Source organism: Engraulis encrasicolus, unplaced genomic scaffold (assembly GCF_034702125.1).
Source record: "Engraulis encrasicolus isolate BLACKSEA-1 unplaced genomic scaffold, IST_EnEncr_1.0 scaffold_25_np1212, whole genome shotgun sequence".
Classification (NCBI taxonomy): domain Eukaryota; kingdom Metazoa; phylum Chordata; class Actinopteri; order Clupeiformes; family Engraulidae; genus Engraulis; species Engraulis encrasicolus.
Genome location: NW_026945544.1, coordinates 1,548,954 through 1,563,548, shown reverse-complemented (window position 1 = coordinate 1,563,548; position 14,595 = coordinate 1,548,954). Strand labels below are relative to the sequence as shown.

At 43.1% G+C, this 14,595-nt stretch overlaps 2 protein-coding genes across 6 annotated transcripts in view; one reads left to right on the top strand and one right to left on the bottom strand.

Annotated features, from left to right (window-relative positions):
* Positions 1–489: 489 nt before the first annotated feature.
* zgc:153169 (uncharacterized protein LOC767799 homolog) lies at positions 490–7,136 on the bottom strand. 4 transcript variants are annotated; one of them, XM_063192806.1, is made up of 12 exons: positions 6,144–7,136; positions 5,913–5,992; positions 5,376–5,490; positions 4,851–4,989; positions 3,522–3,678; positions 2,510–2,555; positions 2,193–2,231; positions 2,004–2,092; positions 1,700–1,715; positions 1,303–1,370; positions 986–1,090; positions 490–621 (listed from the first exon to the last, which is right to left on the bottom strand). In XM_063192806.1, the coding sequence occupies exons 3-12, from the start codon at positions 5,482–5,484 to the stop codon at positions 523–525; spliced, it is 867 nt and encodes a 288-aa protein (XP_063048876.1). In that variant the 5' UTR covers positions 5,485–5,490; positions 5,913–5,992; positions 6,144–7,136; the 3' UTR covers positions 490–522. The 4 variants fall into 4 exon arrangements, with proteins under 4 accessions (XP_063048876.1, XP_063048878.1, XP_063048877.1 ...); XM_063192808.1 differs by lacking the exons at positions 5,913–5,992; positions 6,144–7,136 and adding an exon at positions 5,710–5,896; XM_063192807.1 differs by lacking the exons at positions 5,913–5,992; positions 6,144–7,136 and adding an exon at positions 5,759–5,896.
* Positions 5,923–14,595, top strand: part of LOC134442854 (actin-related protein 2-A) — a 23,189-nt gene continuing 14,516 nt past the window's right edge. The window contains exons 1-3 of one of the 2 annotated variants that reach the window (XM_063192804.1): positions 5,923–6,054; positions 8,300–8,410; positions 12,406–12,621. In XM_063192804.1, coding sequence (XP_063048874.1) covers positions 6,007–6,054; positions 8,300–8,410; positions 12,406–12,621 — 375 coding nt within the window. In that variant the 5' untranslated portion in view covers positions 5,923–6,006. Of the gene's footprint in view, positions 6,055–8,299; positions 8,411–9,810; positions 9,833–12,405; positions 12,622–14,595 lie in introns of those variants that run through there. The other variant, XM_063192805.1, reaches the window with a different exon arrangement.

The window sequence follows — 14,595 nt, the reverse complement described above, 5'->3', positions numbered from 1 at the left end:
CGTTGGCACAGATTTCGAACCAGGATCAATGGATAAATAAAATGTATGAATAATTTGTGTTCAGGTGGTATACCGACTCAAGACCACGCTGACCATAATGTTTTGTCGCATATACAAGACAGGGCTGGAGATCTAAAGATCTTGTCTTGACCAAAGATCTTGTCTCTCGTCATTCAATAGGTAGGCCCAATTATCAATTCAATGGGCCTATTCATTTCACTGAGATGATCCTTTGAAATGTATCCAATGGAAGGTGGGTTAAGGTAGGCTACCTCTGCTGTCACCTGAGGTGTGTTGCTGATTCACAGCTGACTCAGTACAAAGTCTTGTAGGCTACCCGGTTGAGCAGGTGTCTTGGGTGAGTAACAGCATCAGCAAACGTCACATCAAATAGTAGTCAGGACTAGAAGACTAGAAAACCATATGAACTAGGAGTGTGGCCTGCATGTTGAATGTTCCGAGGGAAATCAACCACAATCACTATCAACATAGGACAGAAAAACTTTTATTAGTAGCATTGTGTCAAGAGGGGGACAACTGTGTACATTCCTGAACAGCATCATATGACTGGTTCCAGAATGTGTACGGGAACTCGACAGAAGATGCAGCCCCCACCTCTCCCTGTGAAAGAGTGAGGAAGTCACGTGTTAACGGTGGGGACAGATGGAAGGCAGACCCGGTGACCTATGACACTTGACCCAGTCAGGGCAATCCACACACACACATTAAAGATACTGTTTCAAGGCGCCATATGAAAGAAGCAGGTACCGGGGAAGTACCAAAATGCGGCCTACCTAACTAGCGTCTCAAAGCGAAACGGCAAAATAAATGTAGAGACAAGATCCATCATTGTTGGCATTACAAAATACAGATCTTAATGGTATGCAAATTGTTTCTGGTACAACACAAATAATACAACATGGCCACTATTAAAAAACAAACAAACAAACAAGAACAATGTGAGGCATGAACACACGGTGTATACCTTCATATTTAAAGCAATCAGTCCAATCTCAAAGCATTTGTCCGGTTCGGTTTTCGTCATGATGTCAGTAAGGACGATGTGGCAAGCTTCACTGGGGGTTGATCCCTTGAATATAGAGAGAGGGAGGATAAATTAGGAGTTGGGTCCATGCATGGATAAATTAGTACTTGGACACACACACACACACACACACACACACACACACACACACACACACACACACACACACACACACACACACACACACACACACACACACACACCTAAAGGCTATAATCATAAATCAACACTTGACTCTGTCACTCACTCAACTTTACCTGCTTCATTAACTGCACTACATGGAAGGATGGGCAGTAGCACATGATTTTATCTCCATCACCGGTGGCTACCACAATGTCAAAAAAACAAGTGTCAATAAAAAAAACAACACTTTAGTTCAATAGAATCAAGCACAATTTTCTCCAGCTGGTCAATTTGGGAAGTATAGCTTAGATTGGAGGAAAATCCTAGTTTTCATACTACTTTCAACCATTGTGTATTTTAGAATAAAACATAGTGAACAACCTGTAGATAAAAAAAATAGTAATTTGGTCTTATGTAATGTCCCAGCCAAAGAAGTTTGGAGACTGGTCTGTTGATGAATTATGTTGTTACACACCTGAGAAACCCCACAGGGCTATTAAAGAAGAGAAAGTGAAATGAGAGAGAAGTCACCTGCTGCTGCTCCAACCTACAAGAGAAAGGAATGTGTGGAAAATGTTGAGTCAAACTTGAAAAAAACACATATTTTAATTACTTTTTCATTATTCACAATGACGCTGCTCTGGTGCCTATGTTAATATTAAACAGGATTTTTAAAAACTCTATACACACAGAGGGCCTAACTTTTTGAACTTAACCTTTAAAGCTCAGTTACAGTCTTTTGTTTATATGCTCCACTTTAAACTCTGCACAGCACTGCCTTTTTGTGCCCATAACTCCCTGGTGTCCCTTTTTTGGTCACACATCGGCTACTTACTGTGTGGTCTGCAAACAGGCCACAGCCTGGCAGTGGAGAGTCCCCAACTCTCCCAGGAGACTTGAACGGGGCTCCTGATGTGGAAACGCCTATATGTTTGAGAGTAGAAACATGATTCAAATGTTCATATAAATGTTTGAACCAGTTCTTGTGTGACACCTGTAATTGATGGTCATATGGTCTCCTTACCTACTGTTATGTTTCCCTTCAGGTCAAGAGCAATAACTCCTGAAAACATGTCAAAGGAAAAAGAACAGTTAAAACATCTTTGCTTTTTAAAATAAAATATTTCTACAGTTTAGATGACTAAAAAGAAAGCTCAATGACACAGCACAGTAGCACTGCAATCACGTCCAAGACAATGTCAGAGGGACTTGGGCACCCTCTTGTGCCCAAAGTGGTGCACTACATGCATCAGTTTCACACTCCTGAGACAAAGAATTTGATATGAGAAAAAAAGTTTGTCTAATCATAAATTTGAGGTTTAAAACAATGGGATATCTAACCTAATGTATCGTGTCCTCTGACTTTGCTCTTCTTTTCCAGGAAGTCCTTATAACAGAAACAGGAAAGAGAAATCCACTGTCTAAATGTGAACTATCATGCACGCAGCCATGATAAAGGGGGTGAAAAGTGTTATTGACTTCAAGCTTAGTAATAAAATGTGTTTTTTTTTGGTAAGACTTTACTTTACAGATCGCTAATAAAGTGGTAATTTCGTGTTAATTTCATAGTTATTTCAGGATAATAACTGTTTGTTTTTAGTAACAACAGCAAAATAACCATACAGTTTCCAGTGCAGTGTGTGTGTGTGTGTGTGTGTGTGTGTGTGTGTGTGTGTGTGTGTGTGTGTGTGTGTGTGTGTGTGTGTGTGTGTGTGTGTGTGTGTGTGTGTGTGTGTGTGTCAACAAAGTGTCACCGTGCTGCGAGTCATCAGGGTGTCACCACAATGCACTGGAAACTGTATGGTTATTTTGCTGTTGTTAAACAAACAATTATTACCCTGAAATAACTATGAAATAACTATGAAATTAACACAAAATTACCACTTTATTAGCGATCCGTAAAGTAAAGTGTTACCGTTTTTTTTCTGTGCACAATATGAATCACCACATGCATATGCTATAATAATTTTTCTCAGATATGGATCCAAAAATCCCCAACCATACTGGATGTCGGATCCTAAATAGTAAGTATTTCCAGTAAAGTCTTCATGCTATGTGTGTTTATGTAGCCTATTCTGCCATACAAAGGGAAAGTTCTGTAACTACATATTTGGTCACAATTGAGTTCATAATGAAAGTGGTCTTCAAAACACCTCATTCATCCAAATGTGTCCCATTTTAGATATTGCTATGTCAGTTGCAGTAATTACAATATCCAACCTAATACCAAAACTTTGAAGGCATTTTCCTCAGTTTCAATGTTGGCATAGTTACTGCACTTTGCCTTTGTAGGGCAGTATTGTAGACTAGTAGCATACATTATTCACGCATGGTTTGCGGTATAACGAGTCACCTGATAAGCCGAGGCTGAGCGGTCGCTTAGCATGTTGTCATTGGGCTCCACAGTAAAGCCCTGCTCCACGGCAAACTGCTGAGCTCCCTCTCCTACCAGCAGACTGTGGGGGCTATTCTCCATCACCTTCCTCGCCACCTTACAGGGTGTCCCAACCCTGACCAACACACATAGGAATTGGGTTGACACACTCTCAGAAGCTCATTGAAGAACACATGCACCATGTTGCATTATAGCAGTGTAATAAGGCGAAGGTAGATTTTTGAGGCAAGGCTTCCGAACTGTTTACACGTATCTGGATATTATCTGCATATCTTCACATGCAGATAAAGTTTTAGAGTGTGCATTTCAAAACTCCAGCTTTAAAAATATCCCATTTAGGGTGCTAAAACGTCACAATGGGTTTTTCATTTTTTATCCACGTCGCGTTTTTCACACACAAAAGGGATACAAAAATATCTGCATTCATAAATATCCGCCTACGTGTAACCAGCACCTGAAATTGATGAAAACAAAATGCCATTGAAAATAATGTTAACTGAAATAAAAAAACAAAGCTTAAATTATAAATGTGACTAACTAAAACAGAGCATAATTTGATCTCTGAAGTGTTTCTGTATCGTGGTGAAATTCCAAAGGGTATAAACTGCTGCTACCCTGTGGTATAAAAACTAAATGCTAAGTAAACAAACTAAAATGACACAAATTAATTTCCAAAATAAGCTGAAACTAACCAATTGACTAAATAAACAAAAAATGAACTAACCAATCCACTAAATAAAACCAACCAGACAGTAATAAATAAGTAAATGGACATAAAAACTTAAATAACTTGTACGCAGACACACCAAATAGATTTCTGCTTGCCTAAAGTTACTCTACTCTACTAAGTCACGATATCTGTAGTGTATTTCAGCCAATCAATTTTTAGTGTACAGTGTTAGTGTAGCCAGAAAAAATGACGGAAAACAGTGCCACATTTTCTGCATTGCAAGACAAACATTAATGGTTGGCTCAGAAAAATGAAAGTACTTAATATCAGTTCTGCCGTAACGCTCCTATTATGGACATATTTTAAACCTTACACCCAAAAATTTCCAAGTCAACCTGAAAAGGGAAACTGAGTTATGGAAGTCAGAGGAATTGGAGACATGAGTGGAATGTGGGGACCTCACTTACTCTTATCAGTTCTTCCTACGACACAAGAGCCCACAGGGCCTTTTCTCTTTACATTCTGAAGGCACACTACAATCTAGACTGCAAAATTAACCCTTAACACACCCACCACTGGATGATTCTTTCAAACAGTATTGTGCTTTTTTGTCTTACCCCTTAAGTGCTGCAACGGCCCCAAATTGTCCAGGACGACCTTCCATAATGGCAGCATCACACTCCAACATTCCCAGGCTGTTGGGAAACCCTCCTCGGCCCACGATGTGATGTCCGGTCTCCTTGTCATCCTCAACCTCTGAACGAATGGAAAAATAATGTCAAGAGTTTAAAAGCTGGAGTTTTGTCTACCAACACATATTAATGGCAACATACTGTAGTTGAACCTTTTTTTGCCAAAAGGTTCTTATAAAGCCTCACAGCTTACAACCTGTGCTTATAATTGTGGGGCTTTGGGAAATAACTAGGTAAGGGGGGCCTAGGCTATTAGTCATGAAGTTGTGTGAAGGTTATGTTTCTTAAACCATATCCCAAAATGGGAGAATTATTGTATTTCAGAGTTGCTTGAGCCATGTCCACCTTCACAGCAGTAACAGTAGGGCCTAGGGCCCAAGGACTAGATGACAAAACCAGGGAAACTTAATTTAAGTCAGTTTTGAGCAGGTGCAACCAGGCCAGCCTCACCTGCCACTGCTCTCTCAACCACATCTGTGGCATGTTCTCCTGATAAAATCAAATCCTTCATTTGCCTCACAGCTGGGTAGGAAAAAGCCCATGTCCCAATTGCAGCCATCGCTCCCTAAAACAAAAATGTAGCAACTAGATTATAAACGAAGCTTGAGTTCTTGGCTGTAGCCTGCGAATCTTATTGTTATGGTGTATCCGACATGTCACTGCCTTAAATGTCTCCTAAGTCTTTTGCATGAAAGGAGTGTAGCAGCAGCAGCTATACATTTTAAGTACGCGGTTAGTTTAGCCGGAGATGTAGAACTAGGCGAATAATAAGGCATGCACAGACCCTCCGGTGCTGAGATTCCCCCCTTTTCGTTTGCACAAAAATGCCTAACCTTCGAAACTGTAAAAGTGACTGGATTGCCCACCTGTCATTTACACTATATTGACAAATAATAACTAAACATTGAGCTTTTCCTGACTATCATTGGCTATGAAGTGAGTCAATAAAGCATAGCCAACGATGGCTGGACTTTGGGTGCACAATACCGGAAGATAGTCTTTCGCAGCGCCGGGGTGGTAATTTCCGGCTTGCTGAAGAAAGTTGATCAGGGAAGGTCCTCTGGTTCCTGGATTTTAAAAAATGGATAGCCAGGGAAGGAAAGTAGTGGTTTGTGACAATGGAACCGGGGTAAGTCGTGAGACACGTTGCTTCTACAAGCTGATTTTTAGTCATATGATGTTCTTTCAAAGTTGTTTGACTGGGAAAAAACAGATTACCCTAAAACAGGAAGTCAGTAGTGCTTAGCTAGCAAGCTAACTGGGTGGGTAGGGAGTGGAATGTCTATGTCAGCTAGGCAATAATGTTACAATTTCAGGAGTATATGCGAAACATTGTGTGTAATTGTAACACACCGCTGACTTTGTATCTTTTTTAGAACGTTACAGTAACTAGTTGCGTGCTGTATTGTTGAATAGAATGCTACCGGTTCCGCTCACCCTCTGCAAGGGTTCCTTTAAAATTCTACGCTTATGTGGTGCACAAAATAACAGCAAGTCAGTCTATTTCTGAATGAATCTGGTTCTGACTGAAGTGCTGTATTGTTAAGTGTCATCATCACAAATGTAGTATCAACACACAATCTGTTATTTATTTTCAAGTTCTGCGCCCTCGTCCATCTCTCAGTCATAGCAAGGAAGCTCTTTCAGTTCTCAATGGGCGAGGTTGCTAATGTTAGCTGGGTGAGCTAGCAGCAGTTAGCGATAACGTCAGCTTGACCGTCAGCTGATGAACGGATAGCGACAAACATTCTTGATTCGTGGTCATTATTTTCATTTCCTGTTGACGTCTTGGTTGTTTACATAGTACGAATGGTGACTATTTGCCAATATATTCAGTTTGGTTATCACTTGCCCACTGATGGGTATTCATCATCAGCCACCGTTTTTGGCGTTGAGCCCTGTCACTTCACTTGTGGGAGGTGTGTCCTCTTATGACATGGCTTGACTGTTCTGAATCAATTTGGCTCGTTTAGTAGGCCTAGCTTGGCGTGAAGAAAGTAGGCTGCAATAAAAGAGTTTTTACTGAGGACTAATACATGGCTTTTCAATGGAGCACGTTGCAATTGCAATGAATAGCATTTGTGGTGGACTCATCTTTCACCTTTTGCTTCAGCTAAAATTATATTTATTTGAAACATCTAAACATATTTCTAGAACATCTGTTTTCATGAACAGGATCTCCTTGGTTTGAAAATAAAAATATCTTCTTGATGGGTCGTAACCTTGCATCAGCTGGGCTTGTGGTTGCTGTTTTGGCAAGAAAAGCAAAAAGTCCATACAGCCAGCCAGCCAGCCAGTCAGACAAAAGAGCTCAGTGAGTGTGCTTGGAGAGAGGAGGCTGTCTGCCTTAGCCAGCAGTGGCATTTTGGCTGAGCGCGCTTTAGTGGAAACGCTGTTGCTTTTGCTGCTGCTGCTGCTGCTGCTGAGCTGCCCCGTCTGGGCCACAGAGTGACTGCTGCTCTCTCAGTCGATGAGTCAGAGGGAAGTGAGCTCAGCCGTTTTTAGAAAACCACAGCCTAGGCCAGAGCGTATATGGGCCTGTGCGCTGCTTAAAACGCTTCATAGGAAGCCAGCAAGTTAGGGCCTCTATTAAGGGGAGGTGTGTGGAGGAGAGGCACTGAAAAGCCTGCAAGTCATGGCTGTGTAAGGACTATGTACCACACACATACACACACACACACACACACACACACACACACACACACACACACACACACACACACACACACACACACACACACACACACACACACACACACACACACACGTCACACACACACTCCCAAACCCAAACCCAACCGCCACCAGGTAACTTACAACCTCATAGGGGATTGCTGTATGTGTTGGGTTTATTTATACACTACAGGGTGCTATTGTGCAGCCTGTGTGGCCACAGTTCTTATGATGTGGTCGTGCATGATCTATGCTAGCCTAGATCCAGGGGCACCCCCGTTTTTAGCTTTTTAAGATACACAGTTTAAATAAGTTCCCTTAGTGCACGTGCACAGTCAGGTGTTTCTGCCGCTCACTAGCACACGTATGGCGGTGGGAACATGTACGGAGCAACCAGGAATGTCTTGTTTATGTCTGTGAAATGTGAGTTTATATCACCATTCACCAGATGACTGGCTAAAGTATACTGTGCCTCGGGGTCTTGTTGAAGTAGGTTTGTGTAATGTCTTCCTAGACCTACTTCTGCAACCTCCATCTGTGAGCTGTGTTTTATTCTGCAGCCTCTATTAATCACCTCGTTCCTCTGCCTCCATCCTCTTTTTTTCTCCTCTGTTTTCTCTCCTCTCCTCTTCTCTTCTTTCCTCTCCTTTCATCCTTCCCCTCTCTCTCCTCTCTTCTCTTTTCTCTCCCTCTCTCCACAGTTTGTGAAGTGTGGCTATGCAGGCTCCAACTTTCCAGAGCACATCTTCCCGGCACTGGTGGGCAGGCCCATCATCCGGTCCACAGCCAAAGTGGGCAACATTGAGATAAAGGTAAGGCGATCACCTCCTCCCATCCCTCCCCTTCCTATGGTACTCTCTCAAGATGAGGTCATCATGTACATCTCCAGATCTCTGGGAGGGGAGACAAAGCCAGCAAGAGGCTTGGATCTCTGCATATCTCTCTCTCTGTTTCTCTCTCTCTCTCACACACTCTGACTGTCTCTCCCTCTCTCACTCTGTCTCTCTGCCTCTCTCTCTCTCTCTCTCTCTCTCGCTCTCCCTCACACACACACACACACACACACCCATTCTCGCTCTCTCTCACATACTTTCTTTTTGTTTTATCCTCACTTGTCTCTCTGTCTCTCTCTTTCTCTCCCCCCCCCTCTCACACATGCACCCCCCCGATTCTTGCTCTCTCTCTGTACTTTCTTTCTCTCTTTCATCCTCTCTTGTCTCTCTGTCTGTCTCTCTCCCTGTCTCTTGCTGCTCTCCCCCCTCCCCCTTTCTCTCTCACTCTCTCTCTCCCCCGCTGTTTCATTCTGTTTCTGTAAAATACTCTTAGGGGGCAAGGCCAGACTCCCAAGGCACCTCTTACTGTATGAGCCAAATCAATATCTCTCCCCCGTGTCTGTCATTCTCACACTCTTCTTCTTTACTCTCACACTCTCTCTCACCTCCCCCCCCATACCCCCCCCACCCAACCTGCTTGGCCTGATATTCACTCTCTCCTTCTCTCTCTTGCGTGTCTGCAGCTGAGCTTTTGTGATCATTTAAAGTTTTTCCCCCAAGAGCGAGAGATCCCGACTACAGAGAGTAAAAACCCTGCCACATATTCTTTTTCACTAGATGATTTCACTAGTCATCTTTTTCAAATGAGATCTGATGAATATGGGTCATTTTTACATGCATACGTCAGGGTGGCGCAAATACAGCTAATGTCACGGTTGTGTAGAGTTGGTGCATTAATGAAAGCACAACAGGTTTCATTTATACAGATTCATTAAAAAAAAAAATCAAGCAAAACAAATTATTATTTAATCCAAACAATAGATGTTGTTACACCGCCTGACTTTTGCTACTGCAAATGTCAATGACCCATGTGTGTTCATCAAGGTCAGTGGGTTCAGAAAATGTTTGGCTGGAGCCAGGGAAGCCTAAAAGGGGGACAAAGGGTAGAGTTGTGGAATTGAGTTTTCATGATATTGTATGTATTGCATGGTGGGCCTTTTCAGGTGACTTTGCCCTGGTCCCAGCAAGAGCTGTCAGAGACCCTGGCTGGAGCATGTTGTAGGGTTTTTACTCTCTGAAGCTTGGAAGATCTCAAACTATCAAAATCTCTTCTACTCTACCTGTTCGTCCCTCTGACAGTAGAATGACCCTCTCATCTGCCTCTCTCTCCTTCTTTCTCTATTTTCTCTGTCTGTTCATCTCCCTGATTCTCCTCTGTTGAGATAGAGTTGTAAGAAGATGGTAAGTGTATTACGCTGTGGTGTGTCTACCTAAACTGCCTGAGGGATGTGTGATGCAGTGATCTATTTTTGTCCAAAAACAAAAAAACTCTTGTGTCTTTCCCCCTTACAACAGTTGTTTTATTTGAGTTATTGCATTTTGTTGAAGTGCTTTATTGTAGTTCTCATAAAGTACATCTCACTGCCATTGTTTTGTGTTTTTGGCTTAGTTGTATCCTGCTACTTTTTGCCTTTTTTTAATATGTAATAGTTTGTGACTGAAAATTGTTATCGTAACACTCTCCACTTTTTCTGGCTAACATAACATGGGAATGAACGCTAACACGGTTTGAATGCTTGATTCCGGTGTTATCAGATGGCTATCATTAATTAAAAGTCTTTCAAGCCTAGCAGGAAATGTTGCAAGGCCCAGCAAGAAATTTTGATTAGGTTAAAAGCCTGTCACCACCATCACTCGTCAACATTTGAGCACTTATCAAAATTGGAATATGGCCTAGATAAATAATTCCGTCTTGCGAAGTCAGTCAGCCACGCAGTTGTATTTTTAAAGCCGAATGCATAGGCCAGCCACAAACGCCCCTGCCAAAGTTCCTCTTTCTCCTGCCCATAGACAGCATGTCAACACAGAGGGACGTGATGCATTGGCAGACATGTTTTCTCCTTCCCGTTTTGTCTTTTTCTGCTGTCTGTGTTTCTTTAATGGGATGGAAGGAAGTTCATTCTGCCTTTTGAAAAGTCTTTTTTTTAATGGAGAAATTGTTGTTGTGTGCCTAGTTCTTGCCTGGGCTGCTGACCAGACAACACAAGGGTTTGCGTATACAGTAGTACACCAAACCGCACTGTACTAGTGATTACCCTAAATGGCCCTAAGTGTGGCCATATCAGGCTTCTGTGTCACACTTAACCTCATCTCTATCTGTGATCAGCGATTGTGTGTCTAATTTCTACACCTTGATTTCTATAACATAGTATTTGTCCAAATAGCAAAGTGCTCTACTTCAGTTTGTCTCTGTTAGCATTGAATTGATGAGCATTTGTAGCCCATTTTTATTTTTTCCCCCTTGCGCGGGGTGAATGTCCCGTTGTGTCCGCACATGTCATACTTGTGTGGCGCTGTACAGCAAGGCAGCTGAGTTGTGTCGGGACAGAAGGCGTTCCCATAACTGCTCCCCAGAAGGCTCTCTCTCGCCGTGCAGAGAGAGGAGTCTGAATGAACAAATGAAGCGAATGCAGTGCACACAGGAAGCTGGTCAGACAGGGCTGCTTTTTAAGGACAGAAGCTCCTCATTGGAAACACATGGTCCTTCCCAGACTGGAGCCCTGTCCGTGCCAGAACACAAATCTGTGCACACACACACACACACACACACACACACACATACACACACACACGCTCTCTCGCTGACTCTGTCTCTCTCTCTCTCACACACACACACACACACACACACATGCGCTCTCTTGCTCTCTCACACACACACACACACACACACACACACACACAGATGCAGACCCCTCTCCCTCCTCTGGCCTCGTCCAGAACCGAGTGCATCTGTGTGCTGTCCGGGCTGAGTCGAGTTGGGTCGGGTCAGAGGGAGGGAAGCGGGCGGGGCGGCACCATTTGGAATTCCATATGATTGGCGGGAAATGGCCGCTAATGGTCCTCAATGATGCATGATGAAGGTTAATGATCCCTCATGAGCAGTTCTGGAATCCTGTGTCGCTTGGCGACTACCCACAACAACGAAAAATGCCCTCCATTCTTAGATAGATAGACAATGAAGTGAACAGCCATGAGTTATTGTTTGGGTTTTAGCGTGACATTGGACTAATTCAATTGTATGCATGGGATTTTTCCCCCGCTGTTTTTGGTCTTGTGCATGTGGGCCCAATTGGCTGTCCATGAGAAATGAATAATAAGGAAACGCGTAATTTGCTGTATGTGTCCATTCACTCATCTCATCACCGTGGCTGAAGTGTGCGCCTGCCTTTGCTCGTTTTGAGCCGAGATGTAGGCTTATTCTCATCATTGCCATCACACTTGAATGGGAGCTATAGCTAAAAGATGTGCTCCTGGTTTTGCCTGTGCTGCAGTTCTATTGATTGACATGCGTGTAAAAGTTGACTAATGGCCTGTTTTGTTGATGTTTCCTGATTCTGTTGATAAACACCATTCTCTGTGTTGCCACGGGGGCATTCTGACTTCATTATGGAGCAAAACAGTGCAACACTAATATAGTGATGAACAAACGGGTTATTGTGTAGAAGCTGATGTTTCGGTCAGTCAGACCTTCATCACATTTTGTTTCTGTGCAATGAACAGTTAGTTCTGAACTGTAGGATTGTTGAGCTGCTCCATTCTGTCAAATGATATCCTCTCAAATAGACGCACCTGCAAGCAAAAATGAAACCTTTCAAGGTGTGCCAATGTCCTTCAGCCTTAGTGAGGCATTCTGACTTAAAACAATTACAGACAAAAATCAACAAAATAGTAATAAAAAAATAGAATCGCAAAGAAATTGACCTAAATCAGTCACTTCCTGTATCTGACATTGATGACCTTTGACCTGTTCTCAGGACCTGATGGTGGGGGACGAGGCCAGTGAGCTGCGCTCCATGCTGGAGGTCAACTACCCCATGGAGAACGGCATCGTGCGCAACTGGGACGACATGAAGCACCTCTGGGACTACACCTTCGGCCCCGAGAAGCTCAACATCGACTCGCGCAACTGCAAGATCCTGCTCACCGAGCCGCCCATGAACCCCACCAAGAATCGAGAGAAGATCATCGAGGTGAGTGAGATGGGGTTGCGTGCATGTGCGTGTGTGTGCTTGTGTGTTTGAATGTAAAATCCTGCTCACTGAGCCGTCCATAAAAACCAAACCAAGAACTGAGAGAAAGTCATCTAGCTGCATGCCTGCTGACATTCACCTGTCCCGCACCTGTTCAACTGCTTTATAGAAATAGCCCAGTCTAAATGTTTGATTAGACTACACCCAGAGATATCCGAGATATAGTTTTTTATTATGGTGCAAACCAAAAATAAGTCCCGAAACTGCATCTTCCTCATCGCCGAGAGGCTAGACCACAAGTTAGTGTGTTCCTCCAATGTTGCCTATCTCACTCTACTGTAGCCTTATTGCACGAACACACCAGAGGGGGCAAAAGCTAGAAAGCATCAGTCAAAGCAAGATCAACAGGAGTGACAAAAGTATGTCAGTTAATAACAGTATGCAATCATGCAGATTGGCTGCTGCGTTTGTCGCCAAGCCACGTCATAACTCATTATCATAACTTTCTTTGAAATTCAACTAGAAACTGTTGCTCGAACTGTCACTCAAAATGCCTCTTGTAGCCCAAATCGCTTTTGTCTCTTTAGCTGCCCGGTCCTCTAAACAAAGAATTACTTCCATCACCTTTGTCACCTTTGGTATGTTAGTGTGGTTAGGAACTGCTACTGCAACTATTGCTGCTGCAACTATTGCTGCTGCTACTACTACTACTACTACTACTACTACTACTACTACTACTACTACTACTGCAGCTGTTTGCCTGTGAAGGTTCACATTCCATTGACCCGGGCTCTGTTTGTCAAAAGAGCGAAATTGTGAGCAACTGGAGTTATTTTTGGAGATTGAGGATGCCGCATCATTTTAGATAAGGTGACCTGTCCTCCAGCACCGTAAAGCGTCCCCGTTGCTTAGCTCTGTTGCTTGAAGGCTGTTCATTCTAATGTAACTAGTACTGTACTTCTACCACTAGTGTACTACTACTGTTACATCAACTGCTAAGTTATTACTACTGCTAATAATCTAATTAAAATGTCTGCTTTTTCTAAGCAAACCAAAGCATGTGGTTGCTTTTAACCAGCAATGTGTGAGTGCAAAGTACACATGGTTTCTTACAACACAGGTTTAGTCTCCCCTTAGTTCTTTCCATCAACCCAAGCCCACGGTCTTAAGAGTTGGCGGGTTTGTGGCAGTAGGGCTCAAAACAATGGTGGGAGCGAGCGAGCGAGCGAGCGGGGCGGTCGGCCATCTTGGAGAAGCTGCTGTCCATGTGTGTGGAGAGGGGCGGGTGGGCAGGGCACAGATGCCGTGTGCTCCTCAGTTGTGGTAACAGGCTTCCCATCTGGGCCTGGCACCACGCCGACTCCATATTGAACCCACTGAGCAGCATGTGTCTTTGCCAGCAGCAGTCCTCGTACACAGAGGAAATGCCTAACTTATTCCGTAAAATTTATATTTTCAACGTGGAGGAGCCCGACTGAATTGATTGAAGTCAAAGTATGCCAGCGTAGCTAGGAGAACAGTCTTTTCCTAACTGAATGTAAAACATGCTTCGAATTGTCTGTATGATTTGGTGTATTTTTCTTGTAATAGAATATAATTGAGGGTGAATAAACTTAAAATATCACCATTTCCCACTGAAAATGGTACTGTATCTGGCTCTAGTTCACGTTTACTTTTCACTGTTGAAGACAATATCATGGAAGATCATTATGACACCGTCCTCCTGTATTTATAGCAACTAGCCGCCATGTTTGTGGCTCTTTTTGGGCAATAGTTTTCTGAATGGAAGAGCTGTGGTGTTAGTGTCTCTAGGGCAGAGAAAATATTGAGCTCTCCAAGTACCACCTCGATAACCAACATTAGAACATCGCAGCAAACGTCTTTCACTTTTTAGTATTATTCTGCATTATGTTATTACAAAATGTGAGACCAAAGAGACATTTTCGACTGCAACAACTTGATCAGCCTTCAAAT